Consider the following 23,968-nt stretch of genomic DNA (forward strand, 5'->3'; position numbering starts at 1 on the left):
AAGTTAGCCAAACTTGATAAAATTCCCCAGAATCTTGGTGCAAAGGTTTTGGGTGGTGACTGCTGCAGATCTGCGGTCACATGAGTGCATTTTGTGAATGGTATGGAGGGCTGATCTCTGTACAACTGCATGGGGCATTGCGTGGCAAGCATTTTTCTTAACTACAGGCTCCTTACGCTGAGAGCAGGAGCCAAGGGGGTGAATGTTTTCCTGCAAGTAAGTCCTGGGGATTGGTTTGCATGTAAGGAGCTTGTAGGTCCTTCCCCTACCAGTTACCCAGCTGAGCTATTCCTCATCAGGCAACTTCTCTGTAAAGGGAAAGGTAAAGCAGAGGCTGTAAGCACAAAAAAGCTGCAAAGGTCAAAGACTGTAGCTTTTTCTAAGCTGTGTAAAAACTTTCCAACATGTCCCAGAGCTGTGGAGATACTCTCAGAGCACGCTAAGGCTAAGGTGCAGGGATGTTCCCCTCCAAAATGAGGTTTCTGCTTCTGGTGCTTTGCAAGCAGATCAGAGGCCACACCAGGGCACCAGGTTGCCTGCAGCACAACTAACATTGCCTGTATCAGGAAGGGATCCAGAGTGTGGCATGCAGGCAGCAACTGTTGCTCAGCTTTTCCAGCTATCTGGAATAGATCTGACAAGCAATTAGAGTAGGAATATATTACAGAGCCGATGGGGGATGCCTTTGTTAAAACTTGTGACCCATACTTAGCTGCTGTTTACATTGGCGGCAGCTTCGAGGGTGGGCAAGACCCTACCTGCCTGTCTTTCTCCTTTCTCCTTCCCGTGCGGAGGGAGCCAGGGAGCTCTGCATCTCATTGGATATTTCAAATGCTTTCTGCACAAGTCATAATTAATGCTGAGTTGCGGAGCTAAGACCAGATGTGCTGCCGAGATTATCTCCCAGGGCAGATCGGCTGCTCTCCGCTCTGTAGCGCTGGGTGAATGGAAAGCTGCCAGTGCTGGGACTCAGAATGTGTCTGATGCCTGAAGTCAGGACTTTCTTTCTCTGCCGCTCCTGCTGTCTGACACTGCCTGGTTTCTGCTTGAAGCTCAGCGCCTGTCATGTAGCGGAGTGCTGCACAAGAACGAGAGGTATGAGATGATTTTCCAGAGTTTAGATTTGTTATGGTTTTCTTTTCCTAGAGGCAAAGCAGATATTTGAGCTTAGCCTCAGACAGAAGCTAAGAATCCAAAAAAGGAGCTGGCTTTACAAAGGGGGAAGGAGTGGGAAGGACCCAGTCTGTGGCCAAAAATACTACCGGATGCCAAGCTAGCATTTGAAGATAGTTCTGGGGAGGTGTGTTTCTGTTTGCTTTTACATAGAATATTTAAAAGGATGTATGTGGATGAGAGCAATCGGCTCCTCGTATAAGGAGGCTGCTCTTTGTGGGGAATGGGGTCAGAAGACACCAAGTTCTACCACAGACCCATTTGTGTGACCTTGGGCAAGTTACTTCATCTATTTCTCTTGATTCCTAATTATCTGTCGCTTCCTTTCCTTTCCCCCATTCTTGCATGCTTTGTCTGGCTGGATTGTTTAGTTGTTAGGGACTATCTTTTCTTAGGCATGTACAGCTCCTAATGTAGAACTCCTTTTTCAATTGCTGCTGCAGTAATTCACGTAGTGTGTGCTTGGGTGGGCCAGGGGAGGGGAAAAAAGAGTTACAGGTTTGTGTGTGTTTTGTGCTGTGGAAGCATATGCATTTCTGAATGTCTGCCCATGATTTTTTCTCAGTGCTTTCATGTGTGAGAGGGACAGATAAATGGGAGCCTAAGCATGAATGTGGGAAGGTAAAAGCAGACGCTTACCTGTGCAGGTGAGCACGTACACAGTCTTTACATCCGTAAACTGCCTGTCTGTGAGGCACCGCATGCATGCGCGGGTGTATGTACTGCTGTATAGCAGCATCCAGGTGTGTGCCTGATTATCTTCCCGCACATCTTTTAACGTGTGTGTACTAAGCTGTACATACAGCTGACGTAGGTGTGTCTGGGCTTTTCCCACTTTAAGCACATACAGAGTCCTCAGTCTTCCCCATAAAGAAAATCTACTCAAGAACTGACTTTATTATCTCTGTCTTCAGTTTATTTTGGTTGAAATCAGAGCTCTGATGAGGAAAAATGAAGCAGGGAGCATATATTTTCCTGCCCACTGCATGTCTGGACAGCATAGCTGAATGTATAGGCTTTGTATGCCTGGAGCTGGTGGGTGAGCTATTCAGGCCAGGACAGAGAACTGTCTGTGTCTTAGTACATCATTCCTGGCTCACTTTTTCCACAAAAAGCCACCTAAATCTGTAAAGAACAGAGACAGCTTGTTGGAGTAGAGGAAAGAAATTCTGTAGCTCTGCTAGCCCATTTTTTTAGTATCTCTTGAATCTTTCTGAGATTAAGGATGTGGTCCCAGGCATGCTGGGTTTTTTTCTGCTTTGAAACCAAACAAAAGGGCCTAGCTATAGATAAGGGTATGACGAGGAAAGTTAACCCTTGGGTTGCTAGTAGCTTTTGGCTTTATTTCCAGCATAACTCTGTCTGGGAGTGTGACTGGATGGCATTGGCTCCCCTTCTTTTGAATGAAGAGAAAGACTTTAATATCTTCCAGCAGGATCATCAAATGGAGTGAAGTGCTGCCAAGTTCAGTCTGAGCTGCAGGCCCCAGTGATTAAAAACAGGCCTGTGCCTTGAGGAGCCGGCGGATGAGGTTGTCTGTGACTGCCTCCACATTAGCTTTTCCTTGCAAGGCAGGGCAGTCCCTGTCCAGCCCAGCGATGCTGTCATATCCTGGTAGTTTCAGGGACGTTTTACTACATCAGTTTTACAAGCCCTTCTGAGACCTAGCTGAAGTGAGATGAGCTTTACAGAGCTAACAGGACACCACCTCCTCAGTCTGCCCTGTTTAGCCCTGAGAGACTGAAGTAGGTGCATCTGCTATGTCTCTTGCCAGTGTAGCTGTGAGAGCCCTAGCAGTGATTTTCCTGAGGGTAGACTTCATCAAAGCCCCCCAGCAGATGCCCAGATGAAAGATTTCTGCAAGCGCAGAACTGTCAGCAGCTCCAACTTGCCTTTGACAGTCCCTTTCCAGTCCCACTCCAAAGATAGCTCTTAGCTTGCTCCTTCTCTGAATGCTGACACTAATTTCCTTTTCTAAGCCATGGACAAGCTCTGCAGCCAGTGCACAGATGAACGATTTCTCTCAGGCCAACTTTCCAGCCCCTCTCTAACTGCAGCTCTGTGTTTTCTCTCTCTAAACCCCAACACTAATGCTCTTACTGCCAAAAGACTTGGCCTGAGAGCAGTCTTTCTTCTGAGCAGTGGCTGGGGGGGGTCCTTGTCTATGGCTCAGCAAAAAAAAATGAGGGCTAGGATAGAGAGAAAGAAAAAGCATGGGGCTGCAAAGGGAAAGTGGCAGCTACCAACAGACTTGGCTTGGGCAAAATATTTTGTCTGTGCAATGCTTGGTGACCTTTTCTAGCACTTCCCTGGAAAATCAGGGTTCAGGGTTGAGGGGAAGAGAAAACATAGATCTGCAATTGGAGTTGGACTGGAGTGGGGCTGCCAGACCAAGGTGGGAGGCAGCCAAGAAAGCTGGCTGGGAGAAGTCTTTCATCCTGGCAATGGCTTCAGGGTCTTTTCTTCCCCTCAGCAAAAAATGACCTGTGAGGGCTGTGTGATCTCACCTGCACAGCCCTTCGGCACCTGCACAGCCCTTCGACACACACTGTCACCCAGGAAGAAACCCATGCTTGTGCCAGCTCCTTTCACTCATCATATGATAGGTAGACCAGCTTCATCCTCAGTCACGTCAGTCTTGGTTTCAAGGCTGGTTTTTCTTGGTACCTATTTGAAATGGTGTGAAGGGAGGTGAGCAGTATTGCAGTACAAGAATGTTACAATGCCTTTGTTTCCTCCAAAAATCACTGTTTCCATCCAGGAGAAAAAAGTGTTACCAACTCCATGCCTGAGAAGGGGGAAAGACAGGGTCCCCAGCATCTGGTTCTGCAGCAGACAACCATAGTAATGTTAATACTGTGCTTGTGAAAGGTCCATCTGCTGCTCCTTCTGAATCTCAAAGCAGGTCACTCTTCTATCTCTATCTGTTATCTTAGCGTCACATTCCTTAACCTCTGTGTCAGTGATCTCTGTTTGGCTGCAGTCAGTTTGTTACCCAGGAGTCACTGACGGGTTGATTGTACCTACAGAAAGCTAACTACTGCTACTGTGATCCAAGTTGACTGGGAAGGTAAGGACTGATGTTGCCTGAAATGTATTAGAGCATGTTGCTGACCACAGAGCAGCCAAGTCTAGGGAAAAGTAGACAAAGTTCACACTGCAAGTGGAGATTATGCATGCAGTTGTTCTGTGTGTGCTTGCATATGTGTGTCTCTGACGCTGCCTTTGTCCTTGCTCTGAGTTAAAGCTAGAACACCAGAACATGGGCTTCTGGAAGAACATTCTCTCTGTGCTCTATATCTGGGGAATGCAGAGCGTTTACCTCTTTCCCAGAGCCTTCTCTAGACAGGCCCTTTAGGAAACAGGGCTGCGATTCAACAAGGAGAGATTTGAGAAAACAGGGCTGCTATCCTGTAATTGCCCTGACATCTACCACAGCCTGACCTCCCTAAGCCTCTATGTCTTGCATCTAGAAGAGTGAATACCATGTATCATTTTAAGGAAATAGATGGGATTGGTGGGAGGAAGCCTGGCTCAGAGATTGATGATAGGATATGGAGGTTTTTTTTCTCTAAGGTGCACAGCTTGGGTCTGACCCAAGCTTCCTCTAACTAATGCTGAAGGACCTTGGTTTGCATTGGCCTGAGGCCCAGGATCAAATATTCGGGTCAGAGGAAGAGGGGGAAATGGTCACTAGCAGAATAGCGTGAGGGAGATTAGACAGGACACATGTTTCTGCTCAGCTTTTCACAGCTGAGGGGCCTGCACTGTAGCTTGCAACCCTTGTTACCTGGATCATTCCTGTGTGTATTTACTATGACACGCAATGTTGAGAGTTACTCCCCCATGACCAGGATCAGCAGAGAGGCTGAGAGATGAACAGGCCATGGAGACTTAACTTTTTCAGCTATGATCTGGATTCGGAAGTTATCTGAGAAACGGGGCTGAAAAGGTTGTTCTTTCATGGCTGCCCAGCCTCTGTAAGTGCCCTGGAAACCCTTGGACAATGCCGAGCCCCACATACCAAGCGGTTCTACTGTGCCCCATCATGACAGCAGGGATTACGTGATGAGATTACAAAGCAACCTGTGCAGAAGTAGGAAGAGATCCCTGTCCTAGAACTTGACTTCAGAGACACCCTTCTCAGTGAAAATTCAAACAGATTAGAAATGAGAACAAGTAAAACCTTTACTCTGCAAGAAAACCAATATTTATGGTGATAAAGATAAGTCACTCCCATGCTCCAGGGCATGCCCTCCTGCCAGGATAAGGAGGGAATTTCCTTCAAGACTCTTCATGGCCCTCCAGCTCTGATACTGTAATGCAGTTGTGTAGGCTGGGGTGTAAGGAAGGTTTCTGTCTTCTGATGTGTAACAAACTGTCGGGGAAAGGAAATTGGACTTTAGGATCCTTCTTGTGTATTTCATTCAGGGAGTTGAAACTGGTCGTGAAAGGTTTGTTTCTCTGAGGATTCAGCAGGGTTGGACTGAATATAGAAAGCAGGTATGGTTTGACATGATGTCTCCAATGAAGGACAGTGAATGGTGGTTAGGAAACTTCCTGCCAGGAGTTATCAGCCTCCCATGAATATAGCACTAAAATAAAAATGGAAAATGTGGTTACTAGCAGGAAGGTAAGTAGAACCTTAAGAAAAATGACCAAGTCCCCTGGCCTGATATAAGCACATGCATGCATCCATTAAACACTGCTTCTGGCACTCAATTAATGCATGATCTAAAGCTCCTTGATATCAGTGGAAAACTTCCTGTTGCTTTGAGAAATCTTTGAATAGAATTTCCTATCTGCTATGGACCGGTCTCATCTGAAATTGAATAGATTCTGGGATTCTCTCACTTACTGAATTCTTATTACCAAAATATGATTAACTTGGATGCTATCTTTCCTGACTCCACCACACCTGTAGGTGCTAGTATCAGGATTTCAGAACACAACTCAGCAGCTGTCCTTTTAGATGGAGCAGTCTCCTAGTGGCAAGACTCCTCTGGGTCTTACAGCCTGAGCCCCTTCTGTGTTGTCAAAAAGATCTGGTGCCAATAGTGGCATTCAGCAGCTGGTGTTGACCAGGAACTCCAATTTCCCCAAAGAGAGAGACAGTGCTTCATACTTGGTGATATATGTCTACAGTAGATCTGACGTAAGAATTACCTAGGCCAGTCTGTTTTTATCTGGTGCTTCTGATATGTCCAAGGTGCAAGAAGTACAGTACATGTTTTAGTAGGAAGGGCAATGTATTTTGCGTACATTTTACTCTGTGTTTTAATTTTCATTCAGCTATTTTAATTAAAGGAAAAGAAATAGTAATGCAAAGCTTGCAGGATGGTGAGGGATTTTCACAATAGCCAGTTTTAATGTTGACAACTGTATTCTGTCATGTTAGCAATCCCCTGCTAGCAGGATTGCTACTTGTTGGGCTGGGCAGCTGCAAACTGTTGAAGGGCAACTGCGTGACAGCTAAGAGGTAGGTGCATGCAGAAAGGAATTGTGTCCCATAAAGTCAATGTAGCCGTTGTTTTGGCATTCTTGGGACAGAAGATGCAATGGAAGTATAATTACTTAATCCAGATTCAGCACAGCTCTGGATAACCATAAACGTAATCTTAACCCCACCTTCCTTGTGTATAATGAGATATAAACTGGTTTAGGGCAGAGGATAGTTTGAAGCACTCTTAAGCAGGAAAAAAAATCACACAGCATATAACTCTTGGTTTTAAAAATAATGTTATTCTTCTGAGTCTGTTAGAAACTGGACCTTCACACAGGTTCACCCCCTCCATGTGAAATTTTCCCTCATTGTATACCCTGAGTGATAGCTCAAGAAGAGTTTAAGCTGATGTCTCTCTTGCTCTCTCTTGGCAGGGATCTTTGGACAGCGATTGGAGGACACCGTACAGTATGAGAGGAAGTATGGCCAGCGCTTGGCCCCACTGCTGGTGGAACAGTGTGTGGATTTTATTCGGGAGCGAGGTCTTACAGAGGAGGGGCTCTTTCGGATGCCTGGCCAAGCCAACCTTGTCAAAGATCTGCAGGATTCTTTTGACTGTGGAGAGAAGCCCCTTTTTGACAGGTGAGTTCACATCACCAAATTCAGGCACGTAAAATCTGGCAGAAAGGCCTTGCAGTGGCTATCCTAGTTTACATGTTCTTTCCACACCATCGTTCTCTTCATTTAAACTGCCGCTGGGGCTTTCTTCTGCACGGTGTTGGGTGCAGAGGCCTTCATTCAGCTAAGTGCTTGAGCAGAGGGAGAAATTGAGCCCATTAATCTAGATGGGGCTACTCCAGTGTTTCAGCTTAAGCACATATTGAATGAAATGCATTGCTAGATTTAGGTGCAGCATACTCAGCAGTTGGTGGGATCCCACTGTAGAAATAGATATGAGAGAGGTGAACTAGGTGTTTTACTGCTTTCAGATGTTGCATTCTCCCTTGCTGCAACCACAGCGGATCTGCCCAGGGGCAATATCTTGACTCTTCCCCTTCCTTTGTCACCAGGTTTCAGAACAGTCACCACCATCTTGCACATCTTTACTGGCTGTTATGCATGCAATGTATAGAATTGGCCAGCATGTCATAACAAAACACTTTCTGACCCCGGAATTATTCTTGGCCAAAATTTTTTTTTTTTTTTTTGGTCCACAATTTCAGCAGCTGAGATGGAACATTTATTTCAAAACTGAATATGTCTTTTGATTTTCAACAAAACTTGAGTCAAATATTTCTGAAATAAAAATTTTGCATTTTTCTTCCCAGTGTAAAAATGTTGATGTAATCACTCCTTGCCTGGTACAAAGACATGCTAGCTGCCTTTTTGCCCTACTGACCGTGCCAATGTCAGGGAGCAGCAAGGGCCAGCTGCTCCGCAAAGCAAGGTGAGCCAGAAGCCAAGTGTGGCAAAAAGCAGTGACGCAGTCCAGTGATCACCAGGCAAGTCCATAGTGACGAGGCAGGTCCAAGATCGTGCTAGGTAATTTGTCCATGAGTCAGAGTCCAAGTCCAGATCAACAGGGTCTGTAGCCAGGCACAGACATAGCTATGAAGCAGTGGGAGTTGTACCTCAGACACGGGATAAAAGGTGGACACTCAGCTTAATATCGGCTCCCATGGGAAGAGTGTCAGCCCTGGCTCAGAGCACAAGGTCAGCAAGGGAAGCGGGGCAGCTCTCAGCTGTGCTATCTCTACATTGGCTCTGAGCCCAGGTGGTTAAATCATCAGGAGGGTGGATGCTCTCAGGGCCCTTGCAGCCAAATCCTGTCCATACTCTGTAACTAACATTTCCTTCTCTCTCTCATATGTACATGCTACCCAGAGTGAAGGTCGGCATTGTGCTAACCTAAACAGTGCTTTGAGAAATGGGCCTTGACCCTAACAGAGACCTTGAACTCCAAGGATACTTGGATCCAAGGCCATTGTGTAGATCTGGCCCGATCTCTATCACAGGTCCAGAAGTGGGATCAGATCTGGGATCTTGACTTGGACACCTGGCTCCATTTCTTGCTGGTATTCACTAGCACCACTTTCCCAGGTGATGAAAGCAGCACCTGGTACATTGCCAGCACATTAACCTAGGGGATCATTTCCCCTGGCCCTGCAGCCAGTCTTGACATTGCCAATGGCATCCCTGCCTACTGCTGTAGGAAGAGCTAGCGCTCTCCTGCATGGGCAGCACAGTGTTTGCTCTCATCCTGGGAAGAATATCCTTAGAGTTTATTGGGAACATTCTTCTAATTCTTCCCTCCCCTCAGCTTCCCAGACCACCCATCCTCCTTTCTTTGATCCTTAACCACAGGCAGTATTTGCTTCCTAAATGGAAGTGTCAAATATTTAGAGATATTTTCATGAAAAAATAAAGTTTGAAATCGTCAAATTGTCTCAATTCATCTTTTCTTAAACAAAACCTTTGTATTTTTAACTGAAAGCCTGGGTGTTCCGGTTCAGAATTAGAATTATCTTAATTCATGTGAAAGTGAAGAAAGTTATTTTGGAAAACCCTCATGTTCTGGAACAGGAGTATCTACAGAAGGAATTAATTAGGAATGACAGTTTCACCTTAGTCTAATCCATACTAACTTCATTGTCATGAAGATAAGCCAAGCCTCCCCCCAGCATTTTTAAAGCAGAAAGCACCTTTATTTCCATAGGCATTTGCACTGGCTAAATAGATCAGTGCTAAGTTTCACCTTTAACAGAGACGGTAAAGATCTCCATGAAGGAATGCCTGCCGTTTGGGTAGTTGATTTGAAATGTGGTAACTGAAGGTTCAGTACAGAATTGAAGGAGGCAAGCCTAGGGGTACCTACTACCTACTGTGACAGTTGAGGGTCCGTCTGTTGTTGCCTTTTGCTCTTTCCACCATGTCCACTGCGACTTGCAGGCCCAGCTCTCTGGTCTTTGATATGTATAGTCACGGATAGCGGCAAGGGAGGGGCAGTTCCACCCTGGCTAAGTGAAATGCTTCTCCTTCTAGAAGCATAATTTTCTCTATGTGTAACTAAAACTGTCCATGTATGGCCTGGGATACCTAGGCAGCGGCAAATATTTTCTGCAAGCGTGAAATCCATATGCTTGTTTCCAAATCAGGTGCAGTGAAAGGAATATCCTTTTTTTTCCTAGTTGCAGTCAGTGCTTTTAGGTGTCTTTTGTATCTACAGTGATTTTCTAAATGCTAGAACCTGCCCGCCCCATGGTGGATCAGATCTCTGTGGTGACTGATAATTAAAATATTAATTTTTAAAAGGTTTGCTTTTCCAATTTGGGTTTTAAATGCATATGTAGATTCTCATGAAAGGCCAGGTGTTGCTGTTTTGGAAGCACGTACAGCAGTCTGCTCCTATTGCACTTCTATGCCACTGAAAGTTTGGCTGGATTAAATGGCCTTGTGGATGAAACAAGAACTGCAGCCAGTGGACCTGAAGCAGTAGTCTGGGCTCTGCTCCTGAGTGATAGTCATATCCACCATCCATGCCTGAAACTCCACACTAAAAAGGAAAAAAAGAATAAGGGTACTGACCTCGTTTGTAAAGCATTTATAATCAACTGAAGAAAACCACTATGTGAAACTATGGCATTGCTGGGATTGTTTAGCCTGGAGAAGAGGAGTCTGAGGGGAGACCTCATCGCGCTCTACGACTACCTGAAAGGAGGTTGTAGCGAGGTGGGGGTTGGTCTCTTCTCCCAAGTAACAAGCGATAGGACGAGAGGAAATGGCCTCAAGTTGCACCAGGGGAGGTTTAGATTGGACATTAGGAAAAACTTCTTCACTGCAAGAGTGGTCAGGCCTTGGAACAGGCTGCCCAGGGAAGTGGTGGAGTCATCATCCCTGGAGGTATTTAAAAGACGTGTAGATGAGGTGCTTAGGGCATGGTATAGTGGGCATGGTGGTGTTGAGTTGATGGTTGGACTTGATGATCTTAGAGGTCTTTTCCAACCTTAATGATTCTATGATTCTATTCTCAAATATGATGGAGCTGTTTAATAGGAATAGCATTATCGGGATTAGTAGCAAGTGGTAGCTGCTGGCAGCTTCCTATTGTAATTTTTCCTGTTTTGTTTTAGCTGTGTGTTCCAAAAATGCTTGAAACACTAAGCAGAAGAGATTCAGCTTTTAGACAGAGATGAGGATTTGAAGCTCTGTTGCCCCGTGATTACTGATGAGTTTTTCTTAGAGTTCTTTGAAGACTGTCAGGGCAATAGTGGGTAGTGGGGAGCTGGTGCCAGAATCTGTTTAGACTTCCAATGGTCAAAACATTTGAGGAGGTCATCTGCAAAGATTAACAAAGTTGTACAACAAGAGACTTGAATGAGGGAGAGGTACCGCCATACATCAAAAGCTGGATAGGAAATGGAAAGGGAAGAACAGGTGCATCTTTATCATGGGATCTGACACCTCAACCCCAACTTAAAGCAAAAGAGAGAGAGAGAAGAGGAAAAAGAAGTTCCTGGAGTGGGAGAGAAAAGAAAAGCTGATATCCCAGCATAACGGATGGGCTAGGAAATGCCAGATACCGTAGCTTGGGGGAGGACATGTGACACACAAGCCGGGCAGCCATGCCAAATGGCAATAGAGGGCCTGGAGGAACTACAGCTTCCTCCTTTTTTTTCTGAATGATTGACCAGGATACTTGGGAGCCTGGTCCATCAGACGCAGGTGGGTGCTGACTGGGGAGAGTATCAGGCAGGAGGGATCAGTGAGAGGATGAGAGGTTATGTTTGATTGCACGAGGATGCAGAGCTCTATTGTCAGTGCTACGTGATCACTGTGCACTTGCCTGGACTGTATTGTTCATATTCCTGATCCACATTGGCTGAGGAACCACAGCACCACCCTACCTTAAGCAGTATCATGGGCATATCCCTTCCACTGCCCATATTGCCTGAGATGCAGTATATCTTGACAAAATGGGAGATTTCCCTTGTTCCCAGGTAGACCCTCCTGCCTAGTACAAACACATGGCAGAACAGCTTCCTTCCATGTGCCTACTTTGTCCCTGTCCCTAAGAGGGACCTTGATGTACCTCCAACGAAAGGCATCAAACTTTGGGATAGTGTTTCTAAATTTCCTCCCCTCTTCTCTATTGCAGCAACACGGATGTTCACACTGTGGCGTCCCTCCTGAAGCTTTACCTTCGAGAGCTGCCAGAGCCTGTCATCCCCTTTGCCAAATATGAAGACTTTCTTTCTTGTGGACAGCTACTCTCAAAAGATGAGGGAGAGGTCAGTGATCCTTCTAATCTGCCTCCTTCTACCTGGAAGGTTGTTCCCAAGACTCAGTGTAGTACAGCTTTCTTCTCATCACTCTTCGGTCCTGATTTAAACCAATGAAGTTCCTGGGAACCTTCCCCTGAATTTTCCTGAAGCCGTGAATTGGGCATTAATATCACAGGCTCCTGCTTGAAGCAGAAGCTTTTTCGAAGTCAGTCTTGTGCTTCTTTCTTCTGAACAAAGCTGTTCTGTAGCATAATCAGCAAGAGATGCAAGGTAGGAGATCTGGGTTCCTTTCCCAGCCTTGCTGTTGACTCATTAGCAAGCTGTATGAAGTCACTCCCTTTTTCTGTGTTTTCAGTTTCATATATCAGAACAGCATGTTCTGCTTCCCGAAGTTTTTGGTGGATGAGACGTTGATCAGTGCAATGGTTTTTCTATTTCTCAGAGGAAAGGCACTGCAAAAGGGCAGTCTGTGATATTATCCCAAAATGGGGGAAATAATGCTATTAATACTTTGCCAGAACCTTCTTATGATGTTCCTCTCTTTGGTTTCCAGGCAAGGGAAGGGGCTGAAAAAAAACCTCCAAGTCTGTGGCAATCATGGAAATTTTGATTCACTGCTTGGGAGGAGCAGGATAATTTACAATATGATTGATTGATCTGTTTCCTCCAGATTGTTCCTCTTGTGGTGATGCCTGAGCTCTTTGCTGACTGCAAAGGCACGTTGGATCTGGTCTAATGTGGGTGGAACTGTGCCACCTTCTAAAATAGAGATTTGAAGAAGCTGTAAGGGTTGTTACTGGTGTCAGCTAAAGAAGCAAAGGCCTGAGGGCTTGTAAGTCGCAGTCCATAGTTCTGTCCCTTTTCTGTGTGTGGCCTCAAAAGCATGCTCACATCTTTGTCTCTGGTGGAGATTGTAAGAACTGTTCTTCACTGAGAGCGTGGGGTTCACCTTTAGTTCAAGTGGCAGAAGGTCTGGGGAGATTCAGTCCTTCGTGATGGAAGCCCATAGGAAGATGCTTGTTTGCATGCACCAAATGTAGCGTATCTGGTAATGTCAGTTTTTTATGAATAAAAGGCAAGTTTGCTACTATCTGTACTCACATGATGTATCCTCTAGCCAACTCTGAGAAGGCAAATTTCTGTGCATGACACAGCATATTACCACACATGGATATGCATTTGCGTCCTGGACACGGCCACATCAGTGTGTCAGTGCACTAGTGTTGTTTTTTAATACATACAGGTATGTGTCTACTGGCTCCAAAACGTGCTCATTTTCTGCCTTATCCTCAGTCAACTCAGGCATCTCTGCAGGGTGCTATGTAACAGACAGCAGAACGGTTGATTTCACAAGAAACAGCAGCATTTCTAAGGCAGTGGAGCTGGTTTCATTTTGGTCATAAAATGTGTAGACTGGGAAGTTTTGGATCCATTAAACACTATTGCACAAGAGTAGAGACACTGCCAAGTTGGGCAAACATAATTATGTATCAATTGCTCAGCTTATTAACTACGTAGTTTGCCTGATTTTTGCCTGCACAGGTTGCAGCAGTTTGGGAAGCAACATCTGTGTTGGTTTTGTGGGAGCAAGGCCAGACTCAAATGACTTGTAGTGCAGTATTTTCTTTAGATTAGAAAGGCGATGAAGAGTACTAGATAGCCAAAATGAAAGCTTACAAAATACGGTACTGCTGATGGCACCAAGTTGTCTTGTTAAGCTGCTGTTGTAAACATAACCATTTTTTTTGTCAGGAAAATCTGGAACCTCAACAAGGGCTGTTCACTTTTTCAGAAGGGAAGGTGGAGTGCACACACCAAGGGTGGAGAGGCTGTACGTGCACAGCAGCACGTGGAGCAGAATGTAGCACAAGGTCATACCCAGCCTGTAGGGCCTGACTTGCCTCTTGCATGGAAAATCCCCCTGCTCAAAAATGTGGTTTCCTTGAAACCATAATTTTTTAGCACAGAATGATAAACAGGGGATTTCAAAATCAAATGTTTCATTTTGAAAAAGTATTTGGAAACAAAATGCAATCTATTGTTTTAATTTGAAGTCCTATTTTGTTTTAATTTTTCACTTGGAAGTTTTGAATGAGACTTTTAGATTCAAAAATAATTTTCTTTAGTTTTGTACACCCACCCCCCAATAAAAACAGAATTACTTAAGGCAAAATAGCCATTCAGATAAAATTGTTGGCACCTCATGCTGCTACATTGTGACCATAGATAGGAATTATTATGATGTTAGCTTGGCCTAATCTCCATCTGCAGCAAAAAATACTCCAGCACTGCCCGAAGCTTTCCATTTTTCATTCAGATTGCTGTTCATCTTCATTCTGCAAACTAATCTCTGGTGTTGGAATGCAAACAGAAATGTAACAGAGACCTTGGGTTGTGCTGAGGCCTCTAAGTATCTCGGCAGGACTTCAGCGTTAAAAAAGATTTGATTCTGATCCCAACTGGTTGGGAGGAGGGATTGAAAATGAAAAACAATTTTAGAGTAAGAAAGAATGAAAGATCTTTAAATCTCTAAAAATTCATTTGAGTCTGAGCTGACTTGACAGGGTAGTATTTTAGCCTTCACTGCTGCCTGTATTCTAGAGATGCACACAGCAGTTCAGTGGGCTAAGCACGTGGCTTTGAGTTTTTAAAGAGGGGTCTGAATTTGGGTGAACATCTGAAGTGTTGCTAGTTTTCCAGCCCAACTAGACATTCCTAATTGGTGCTGATCTGTTACACACATTGCAAAATCCTTGATTTTGGGATCAATCCTTGGAAAGCATGCATCTGTGGTAAATTAGACATGCAGCATTCTCAAGGAGGTAAGAGTTACTACTGCAAAATACCATGATGAATGACAGTGCAATGCCTCTATGGCTTGCTAGGCTGCAGCCATAAGCACGATCAGTGCTATTTGTTAATAACGCAGCAGTTTCTAGCTTGCATTTTCCTTTACACTTTCGCTGTGGTGTTGCTGGGCTCAGCCTTCAGCCATCTGTTGGTCTGGTGGTTGGTGGGTACAAATCTGTGGCAGAGCTGATAAATGCTGCAGCAGGAGAGAAAGCTTTTTTTAACCTGGCAAGTGTTTGTAGCTTGACGAATATAAAGATACTCTCTGTGTAATACCACGTTTGTGATTCCTCGTGACAAAGCATGGATGATAAATTTTTAGAACCCTTTTTTCTTTCAGGTAGCATCTTGTACCTTTACGTAATGTTTCCAGTTAACAACTGGCTGCACTTTGTGTTCAAAAGCCCCCTCTTGCATCCAGTGGAACCATGGTATTTTAATTCAGAGCACTTGAGATACTGTGCCAAATACCATCCTGATTTCTGTATTTGAAATAAATTGGGTTACAGAGCAAAATTTAAGAGGGAATTAGGTCTGTTTAGCTCACTTATTTCTAGTTCACGCTCCTCACTTGAAAGCTGGATGACCTGAACAACTGACCTTAACCTTCACATCAGTAGCAGCTGTCCTGGATTCAAATGTTTTCAGAAGTTTAAAAAAGAGAATTGAGATTTTCAAAAGTGATTGGTCTTTTATTGATGTCTCCATTGTTGTCACTGTTAAACCAGCATAATTTTTAAGCTAAGGAATTAAAAAGGACTTACTGCTTTTCAAAATGCTTTTTTAAGTTTCAGTTTTTTATTAGAAGACTTTTTTTGTGCTGGAACATACAGAATAAAAAAAGTGTCTATATATTCAGGACGTTAAGGATGGAGGCAGGAATACAGACTGCTCCCTGGATCTTTCTGACTTGTCTGGACCAGAGAAATCAGGAAGATCTTGCAAGAGGCTGGCCAACAGAATTCCCTTCCTAACAGTCCTTAATAAATCGAGGCGAGTTTGAAATGAATGTCCAACTGCACTTCTTTGGCTTGGAACTAGTTGCTTCTGGAATTTCTCCATCATTAGTTAGCAGCCCTCCATCATTAGTTAGAAGCCATCACTCTTCCCAGATGTGCTTGGGTATCTGTTTTCCCACAAAAGGTTTAGTTGTCTCAGAAAATTAGCAAATCTCCAGGGCAACTGCAGCATTGACAGGAACACGCAAGTGATGCTTGGGACTGTGGAAGGACAATAGCCTTCGAGTCAGAAGTTTTCATTAGATGATTTAAGTAGCTTCAGGGTTTTAAGTCACTCCTCCAGCAGATGTCTCATCTTACATTTTAATGTAAAGACAGAAATGACAGTTCAGAATGACTGCAAATGGAAGTAAGTAATTAAAAAGGAGGTAGTTGAATTGGAATGTCGTTTAGCTTTTTTAAGAAAAAACTCTCCTCTGCCCAGTTGAGCATTACTGCAATGTATTTATACTACACTCAATGCCTCAAAGTTTCAAATAGGCCAGGTGCTGAAAAGGCACATTTGCTGGTACAGGTGCCAGTGGGCAGACTTTGAAGATTAGCAGGCCTCACTAATTGAAAGTTTTTACATCAACTATTAAAGTTGACAAGAGGATTTCCACTGATCTTTGAGAACTGAATCAAGTTCTGGACATTGAGTTTTTGGTAAGGCACAACACGCTGGATGACACCTTCTTTAAAGCAAAGCCTCCTTGTGTTATCATCTCTTGTTCATGGTTTTGACTCTGGAAGGAGGACTTTGTAGTACTGAAGGAAAGTCATGTCTGCTTTGCATCATTTATATTTATAGCTCTCCTTCTTGTTTTTCTTGTCCCTCAGGGTACCCAAGAACTGGTTAAACAGGTGAAGAATTTGCCCCAAGCCAACTACAACCTCCTCAAATACATATGCAAGTAAGTGAAGTTAATGAACACTTGGAAAAGTCACTAAGTTTTGTGAGATTCAGTCTTATATGCAAATAATATACGCTGAAAGTATGAATATTCAAACATCACTTACACGTAAGTTACTACTCCTATAAAACATGTGGAGATGAATGTGCAGCCTGCCTGAAGGAAGCTCTTGGTTTATCCAAGAGTATCAGCCAAGCAAATTGCTGTCACCCACAGCCTTGGCAGCAGGCATGAATGATACTAATGTATTATATTGTTTATTTCACAAGCACTTAAAGACCCATAAAGAAAGGCATTTTTTCCAGGTACTGCACACTTGGAAGATTTATGACACAAGTCGAGTAGCAGATGCAGTCAGAATAGCCAGTCTGGCCTCAGCTCTGGTTTGGAAGTGGGGTTGGGCAAGTGGCTTATTCTTGGAGTACCAGGGACTCTGCAGCCTTGTCTCCCCTCATCTCTCTCTGCTGACTCTCCCAGCTTTTGCAAAGTGGGCTGGAATGTGTTTTGGGAACTGGAACGGGCTGTTACTGTAGATACAAAGTAGTGAACTTTATGTTGTATTCTAGTCTCCGCAGTAGTTAGTCCCTTTATGACCAGTGGGATTTGCACATCTGGAGCAGGCAGTAGACATAAACACTGAGATGAAGCTCATGACTTATTCAAGATATGTCAAGCCCTTCGCAAGTGTACAGACAGATAGCATTTCTAAAATGTGGTTTTTGAATGCTTTAAAAAATTTATTTTGCCTCACTATGTGCTTCTATAGCCATTTGTTTTAAAATCTGAGCACCTCAAAACATGAATGGCTGAGGCAGGGGAATATAATTATACACGTTTCTAAGTGAAGAACTGAGGAAAGGAAAGGCAAGTAGAATTTCCTTCTGACTTAGTGAAGAAAACTGAGGGTTCTTGGGTCTCAGCACCCTGTCTGCCACATGGCAAAGCCGCAGAAAAAAATGGGAGTGCCTAGAAAAGTCATGCTGAAAGCAGAAGCATTCAAGTAGTGCAGAATGACAAGGAAACTTTTTCCCTGCCAAAACCCATCCAATCATCCAAAAATTAACAATGGTTTAGGAAATGGAGTCAGAGTGAGACTATTCATTTTTGAGGCCACTGAGTCCTATTTCCTGCTGTTGTAGGTCTGCATGTTATATAGTCCTTTTTACAACTTAGCTAATTATGTACAAGCTATTTAGGTGTTTGTTACAGCCTCTCTTACTGTAACACCTATTGGGAGGCTGTTGCAAGTTACAAAAACATTAACTGTTAGAAACTTTCTGCTGATTTCGAGCTTATACGTATCAATAGTCAGTCCATCTGGATTTCTTCATGCACTATCTTTGGCTTGCATAGTCTTTTTCTTGTATTGATGTTTGCCCGGCTGATGCATTCACAGGAAGCATTTTGGCTACGTCTTTATCTGTATTCTGTTAGATTCAAGCAACAAAGCTCTTTCGACAGGCTGCTAGTTCTAGGACGAGGAGATGAGTGAAATGTCTTTTTACTTCTGTTATATCTTTAAGGGAAAAATGGCAGAAGTCAATCTGTGTAATTGGAGAATTCCTACAAAAATGTGAAGATCTGTACTTTCATACCCAGTAGAAGGCTGGATCCCTGGTAGGCTGGTACCTGTGGCAGAAACCATCTGTCCTCTCGTGTTCATACACTAGGAGAGATGTGGGGTTATTACTGAATATCTAAGCTGCATTAGTCCCTAGGAGCATTTCAGATATCAAGGTTGTATAAACACAGGACAAAACTGTTCCTGCCCCAGAATGCCTACAGTCCAAGTATGAGAATTTACTTACTTATTATTCCTCTCCTCCTTTGATTTTTCTGGGGGGCTTTTCAAGGTTCCTTGATGAAGTTCAGGCTCACTCCAGCATTAACAAGATGAGTGTCCAGAACCTGGCTACAGTATTTGGACCAAATATATTACGACCCAAAATGGAAGATCCAGTGACCATGATGGAAGGTAGGTACTATTGCGAGATAACGCAATGCCTGTGTCTTGGAGCTGTAAGAGTACGCTGAAAGTCATACATTCGTTGGTAGCTGTATCACTTGACTGCAGAGTCAGCAACAAGTCAAGCAATCCCTTTCATCAGTGCCTGTGAGTTGGCCTCTGTTATCCCACTCACCACTGGCCTGGGAGTGTCTCTTCTCTCCACCACATGGAAATGCCTCTGCCCTGTTGCAAGTTGTTATGTGAAACTCTTTTTGAACCCACTGCTAAAATGAAAGCTCAAATGTTATTCAGAAGGACCATGTTTAAGTACCAAACTGCTATCATTTAGTATTGGTGCATTCGGGTGGTTGGGCAGCCCCTTGTAAAGGACATCCAGTCCACAATGAAAGAGGTACTGTAGTTTTTGCTGTGCCACAGCAGCTATAACTAGGTGTCTTAGAAGTGGTGTCTTCTCAGCAGGCTGTTGTATGGGTCAGAACTCCACAGAGCCCAAGGAATAAGTTGAAAATAAGTTGTTAATTCTGGATGTAAAAATCTGAAGCTTGAAAATTATCTACCTCCATACGGGTCAGGAAATGCCCAGGGCATGATCTCAGGCTGGCTGACACTAGGGTTGGGATACAGCTCCTCTCCCAGGTGGCACTGGAGCACAGTTACTGTGGTGCAAGTTTTAGCAAGGTCTTTGCATCAAGTTTTGTGGGATCTTGGCAAGTCTGCAAAAAGAATTGACGGATTCATCCAGCATTAGACACAGATGGAGATGTTGTGCCCAGGATGTCTGAACTCAGCCCTGGCACTGCTCCCTAGCTGTAGGGCAGAGCTGACGTGGTGTTCTGCGTGATGGAAATCCTTCACAGAACGCCAGCATTATCACGCCTTTAGCAGCAGCAGTGCCTTTAGCTCTGCACAAGTGACCTCTGAAAGGCACTGCAGATGTGTGCCCCACAGATGGCAACCCACTATAAGGTAACAGGCCAACTTCAGAGCATGGCCTGCCACCCTGTAGTTGTTCAGGGACTCAAAGCCTGCCACAGAGATGTGGGCCATATTATTAGGGGTGTTTTGAGACCTTCCCCTCGAAGGGGGGAAGGTACAAAAGTGTGGGGAGGAGAAAAAGGGAGCACAGGAGCAGATTCACATTACAAAGGTGGGGATAGCTGAAACCTCGATCTGTTGTGTGATGCTGTGACTTGCCCTAGTGGCCAGTTGGCCAGCGGTTGATAAGACTCTGACAGCCTTGGCCAACAACATGCTTTTTGTTCAGTTGGTACAGATGACAAGTTTGGGTTCAGTTCACCTCAGGCACTTCATTATGCAGTTCAGCTGATGGCAGAGGTGCTTGTACTGTGTGTAGGTGCACAGGTGCCACAGATGCTGTGGTCTCATGGTCTCTCCTAATCATCATATAAAATACTACAGTGACCTGACCTAGAATTCTGTATTACCACAGACCTGAACTGTAGAAAAATGGAGAGCCGGTGACTGGAATTCTAGACTTAATCATTATACTCATAAGCAACAGCAGTGGGAATGTCTTGTTTTATTGTTAGTTGAGGATAGGAGATTGGTTAAATGGAAATAATGGAGAAGTGCAAAGATTATCAAATTTTTTTTAGCTTCAGGGTAATACGGTTCTGCTAAATCAACTGATACAGAAAAATACTGCTGCCAGTTCTTAACTGGCATTTTAATTTTGTCTCTCTTCAAACTTAAACCATGAATTTCAAATAGAAATATCTGAAGTTTGACAGCTAAATTGTTAGGAATGCCCTTATCTCCAGAGAGGTTTATTTTTATCCCCGCACTCACAGACATAAAATAGCAGTTGTAGGTGAGCTCAGCACCTCTTGCTATCAGGCCAAAACCTCCTTATTAAATTCAGGCTCTTATCTTGAATCCCTGAATATGTTAGTTTTATTCTTTATTTCAGACAATGATTAAAGACAGAATTAATTACATATTTGCTCTTTTTAAAGTTTTCCTCTTTTGTAGAAAATGCTTTGTATTAGGTTTGGTAAGTGATGTTCTCTATTAGTTCATAATGGTCTGCTCCACTACTGGAAAACAATGACAACTCATTTCTGTGGATTTAAATAATTGCAAGTACTTTCTGTACTTGCTGTACACCTTCTGCAGGTGCATGTACCATACAGATGTCATACTTTCTCCAAGTTTCTCAATACACTAAGAGTGCAGCAGAAGGCCTGAGCTGAAATTTCTGGTTCTTCAGTAAACGCTAGCTCTGGGCCTCTTAAGACTATGAAACTGGCTGCAACATAGTTGTGGAAACCTGCTGGTTTTGGAAGCCGGATGGACAGGTGCTCCATCCCAGCTAATAGGTTAGTGTGTTCAGGATCCAGCATGCACCTCTGCACAGGGCTATGCTGTCCTGCATGGATGCACATGTGGAGATTGATGCTGGCTCTGAACCCCATGCCATGGTGTAGTACAGACATGCACTGTTTTCCAGGTGTCCTCCTCCTCTGTCATCCTTAAAAGGTGTCCTTAAGCAGGCCAATTTATTAATCATTACTACTGATCATTTGTACTCTGCTGGTCAGCTACATTCATGAGTTGGACTGACACCTGCATCCTTCACAGTCCCCATTTCCAGCAAAGGGAACCGATTCCTGTCTCTTGCAGTCCTGTACAGAGAGGCCCAGAGCAGTTTGTGCAGACCCACTGCAGTGCATGGTGGCCTCATGCCACCTGCCTCACGAGGAGCTCACAGGGCATCTCACAGACAGGGGGCGAGTGTCTCAGGTCTTCCATGTCTCATCAACTGCTTGCCTTTGTTTTCTCTCCGCAGGCACCTCACTAGTTCAGCACCTGATGACAGTGCTGATAAGTGAACAGGGGCGAATCTTTGCTGTTCCTCAGGCAGACGTGCCAGGGAGCCAGCTGGAAATCAGACCTGTGCGTCAGCGCAGTACTGTGGAGTGGATCTCCGAGGAGGATGGGGAGGACAGCAGGTCGGAGAACAGTGTTCCCAGCCCTGCTGATTTGCCTTCTAGCAGTGTTGCGGCACTAGAGGCCACTCCTGGACCTGCAGTGAAAAACACTCCTTCAGAGCACAGTGGCAAACTGACTCAGCCTGCCACCAGCCCCAACAAAAGAGTGCAGACACTGCCTCCGTGGAAATACTCCTTCCGCCAGCAGGGAGCACGGTCTGTGAGTCCAAAGCTGGGCAGCTCATCTTTAGATATCCCCAACCTCTCCTCCAGTGGGAACTGGTTGATGAATGGACTGTACTCTCTCCGAGGCCATCGCCGGACAGCCTCTGGGGAACGAGTTAAAGACTCATGTTCTTCCCAGAGACTCTCTACTTACGACAATGTCCCTTCATCCAGCCTCTCCCTTAGCACACACAGTATGGCCAGCACCACGTGGTCTACGTCATCGTGTGAAATCTCTGTGGTGGACTCAGTCAGCAGCTGCCCAGCCTGCCGCGCCAGTGACTCTTCTGCTTTAAGCTCTCTCAAAACCGAGTGGATAACTCGGGGCTCGCTGTCTCAGAGTGAAGTCAAGACTGCAGATCTGGAGAACAGCATTGACAGGTTTGAAGCATGCAGCAGCAGCAGCAGTGAACAGAGCAACCCGGCTGCAGCTTCCAGAGACTCTGTTAAATGCTCTAGGGCCTTACAGAGCTTGGTGGTGGAGCTAAAGACAGAACTGAGCAAACAGAGGACTGAGTATGAGACTAGTATCAAAAGGTAATGTCATCTGCAGGGGGGACAAGGAAGGTGTCTGTCAGCATTACCACTGTTTGAACATGGGTGTGGGCTACCAAGCGTATCAGGTTCTCAGACCTGGAGTTTGGGTTTGGGAGACAGCAGATTTGGTTCTGCTCTTTCCTCACTGTGCTCTGAATTCAACTTTTCTCTCTCTAATCTAAGAGAGGATCAAAAAAATGGGATTTCTGTCATACAGGGAATTCCAATATTTCACATTCTGTGTTTTCACTGGAAATCAGAATGGCACAGGTAATGCCAAAGTCTGCTCTTCGTCAGTGTCCTGGGAGAAACAGCAAAGCAAACATCTGTCTTGGAGGGAGGGAGGGACTGGGACCCAGGGTGGTCAGGCCTCAACAAGGAACTCTGTTGGTCCGTGCAGGTGCCGAGATTCGTATCAAATCAGTCTGAAATCGAGGGCTTCTTGCTGCTTTTCCCAACAGAAACATTCTTCAGGAAACTGATTTTGACTATTCTCCGGGGTTTTTTTTTCGTGGTGGTGGTGTTGGGACTGCATCTCAGTTACAACTTTTTCAGCAACCCTTTTGTGTTGACCTTCTAGAAACTTTGCTTTTGATTTTTGATGTACTTGTAGTGGTCCTTTGCTCACTTGGCCAGCCACTGACTCAAAGTAGCAGCAAGGTGCTGCTTGTACAGCAGAGATGTGAACTATGCAGGTCTTTGCCCACTCTGATGTTTACTGCAACTGCTGGTGCTGTGCTTTAGATCTGTGCTCAGAAAAATTCCTTCCAGTTTTCAGGAGGTATGTGTGTGAGGGCAGGAAGTAGAAAGTATTAGTAACTCGGAAGTCATTTAGTCATTTGTCTGAGTTAGTATATTAGGTTTTATGAATGTAAGTGCTAGAATGACTTTCAGGCAAGTTCTCAGAGAAATATGCACATGAAATATTGTTGCTTAAAGGAATTAGATATGTTTTAATGTCTAGCCATATACAAAATTCTGTATTATAACCCCATGTTGTAATACAGCAGAATCATCATTGGCCTGGGCTCTGCAGCACTGGTACTTTGCACTGAAGAAGGGCTGTAGTCCCGTTTCTGACAAATAGTTGAGTTCTCAGCTTTTTTGTGTGTTATGGTGTTAATGTTACACTCCTCCAATTATTAAAACTCTGGTAGCATTTACATGCCTCAATTTCCTATGTGTCTCCCAAACGTGGTACCAAAAGCACATATGACTGTAGGGACTGTATAGTACAGCTTTAGGCTACGTTTGTTGCCTCTTTTTTTCTTGTTAAAGTAATTTCTCAAAAATGTATCTAACTGTGATCTCTTCTAGTGGGCCAGCTGTTAAGGTAGGAATTTCACTTGCTACCTTCCTGCTTTATTCTGATTTTCTCATCTGCCAGCTTCTGCAGCTTTTCTGCCTCTTGCATTGTACTGCCTTGGCATGTGAGGCTGGAAGGAGAATCAGGCTACCTAGCAGTTTCAGTTCCGTCCCAACATCACAGAGTGGGAGAAAAGCTTACCCCGCCTTGTGTCCCAGGTAGAAGAGCTGATGAGAACACCACTAGTTGGTAGCATGGTGTGTTGGAAAAGATCTGCAAATGAGGATGGTAGCTCATGGCTTTTTTTTTTTTTTTTTTAG

At 44.4% G+C, this 23,968-nt stretch overlaps 1 protein-coding gene across 1 annotated transcript in view; it reads left to right on the forward strand.

Annotated features, from left to right (window-relative positions):
* The first annotated feature begins 895 nt into the window (after positions 1-895).
* The window catches only part of ARHGAP22 (Rho GTPase activating protein 22), a 26,233-nt gene continuing 3,160 nt past the window's right edge, over positions 896-23,968 (forward strand). The window contains exons 1-6 of the mRNA XM_009576244.1: positions 896-1,095; positions 7,051-7,258; positions 11,772-11,904; positions 16,587-16,660; positions 18,514-18,635; positions 21,439-22,342. Of these exons, the coding sequence (XP_009574539.1) occupies positions 975-1,095; positions 7,051-7,258; positions 11,772-11,904; positions 16,587-16,660; positions 18,514-18,635; positions 21,439-22,342 (1,562 nt within the window). The 5' untranslated portion in view covers positions 896-974. The remainder of the gene's footprint in view (positions 1,096-7,050; positions 7,259-11,771; positions 11,905-16,586; positions 16,661-18,513; positions 18,636-21,438; positions 22,343-23,968) is intronic.

The sequence above is a fragment of the Fulmarus glacialis genome, unplaced genomic scaffold, assembly GCF_000690835.1.
Source record: "Fulmarus glacialis isolate BGI_N327 unplaced genomic scaffold, ASM69083v1 scaffold21734, whole genome shotgun sequence".
Taxonomy (NCBI): Eukaryota; Metazoa; Chordata; class Aves; order Procellariiformes; family Procellariidae; genus Fulmarus; species Fulmarus glacialis.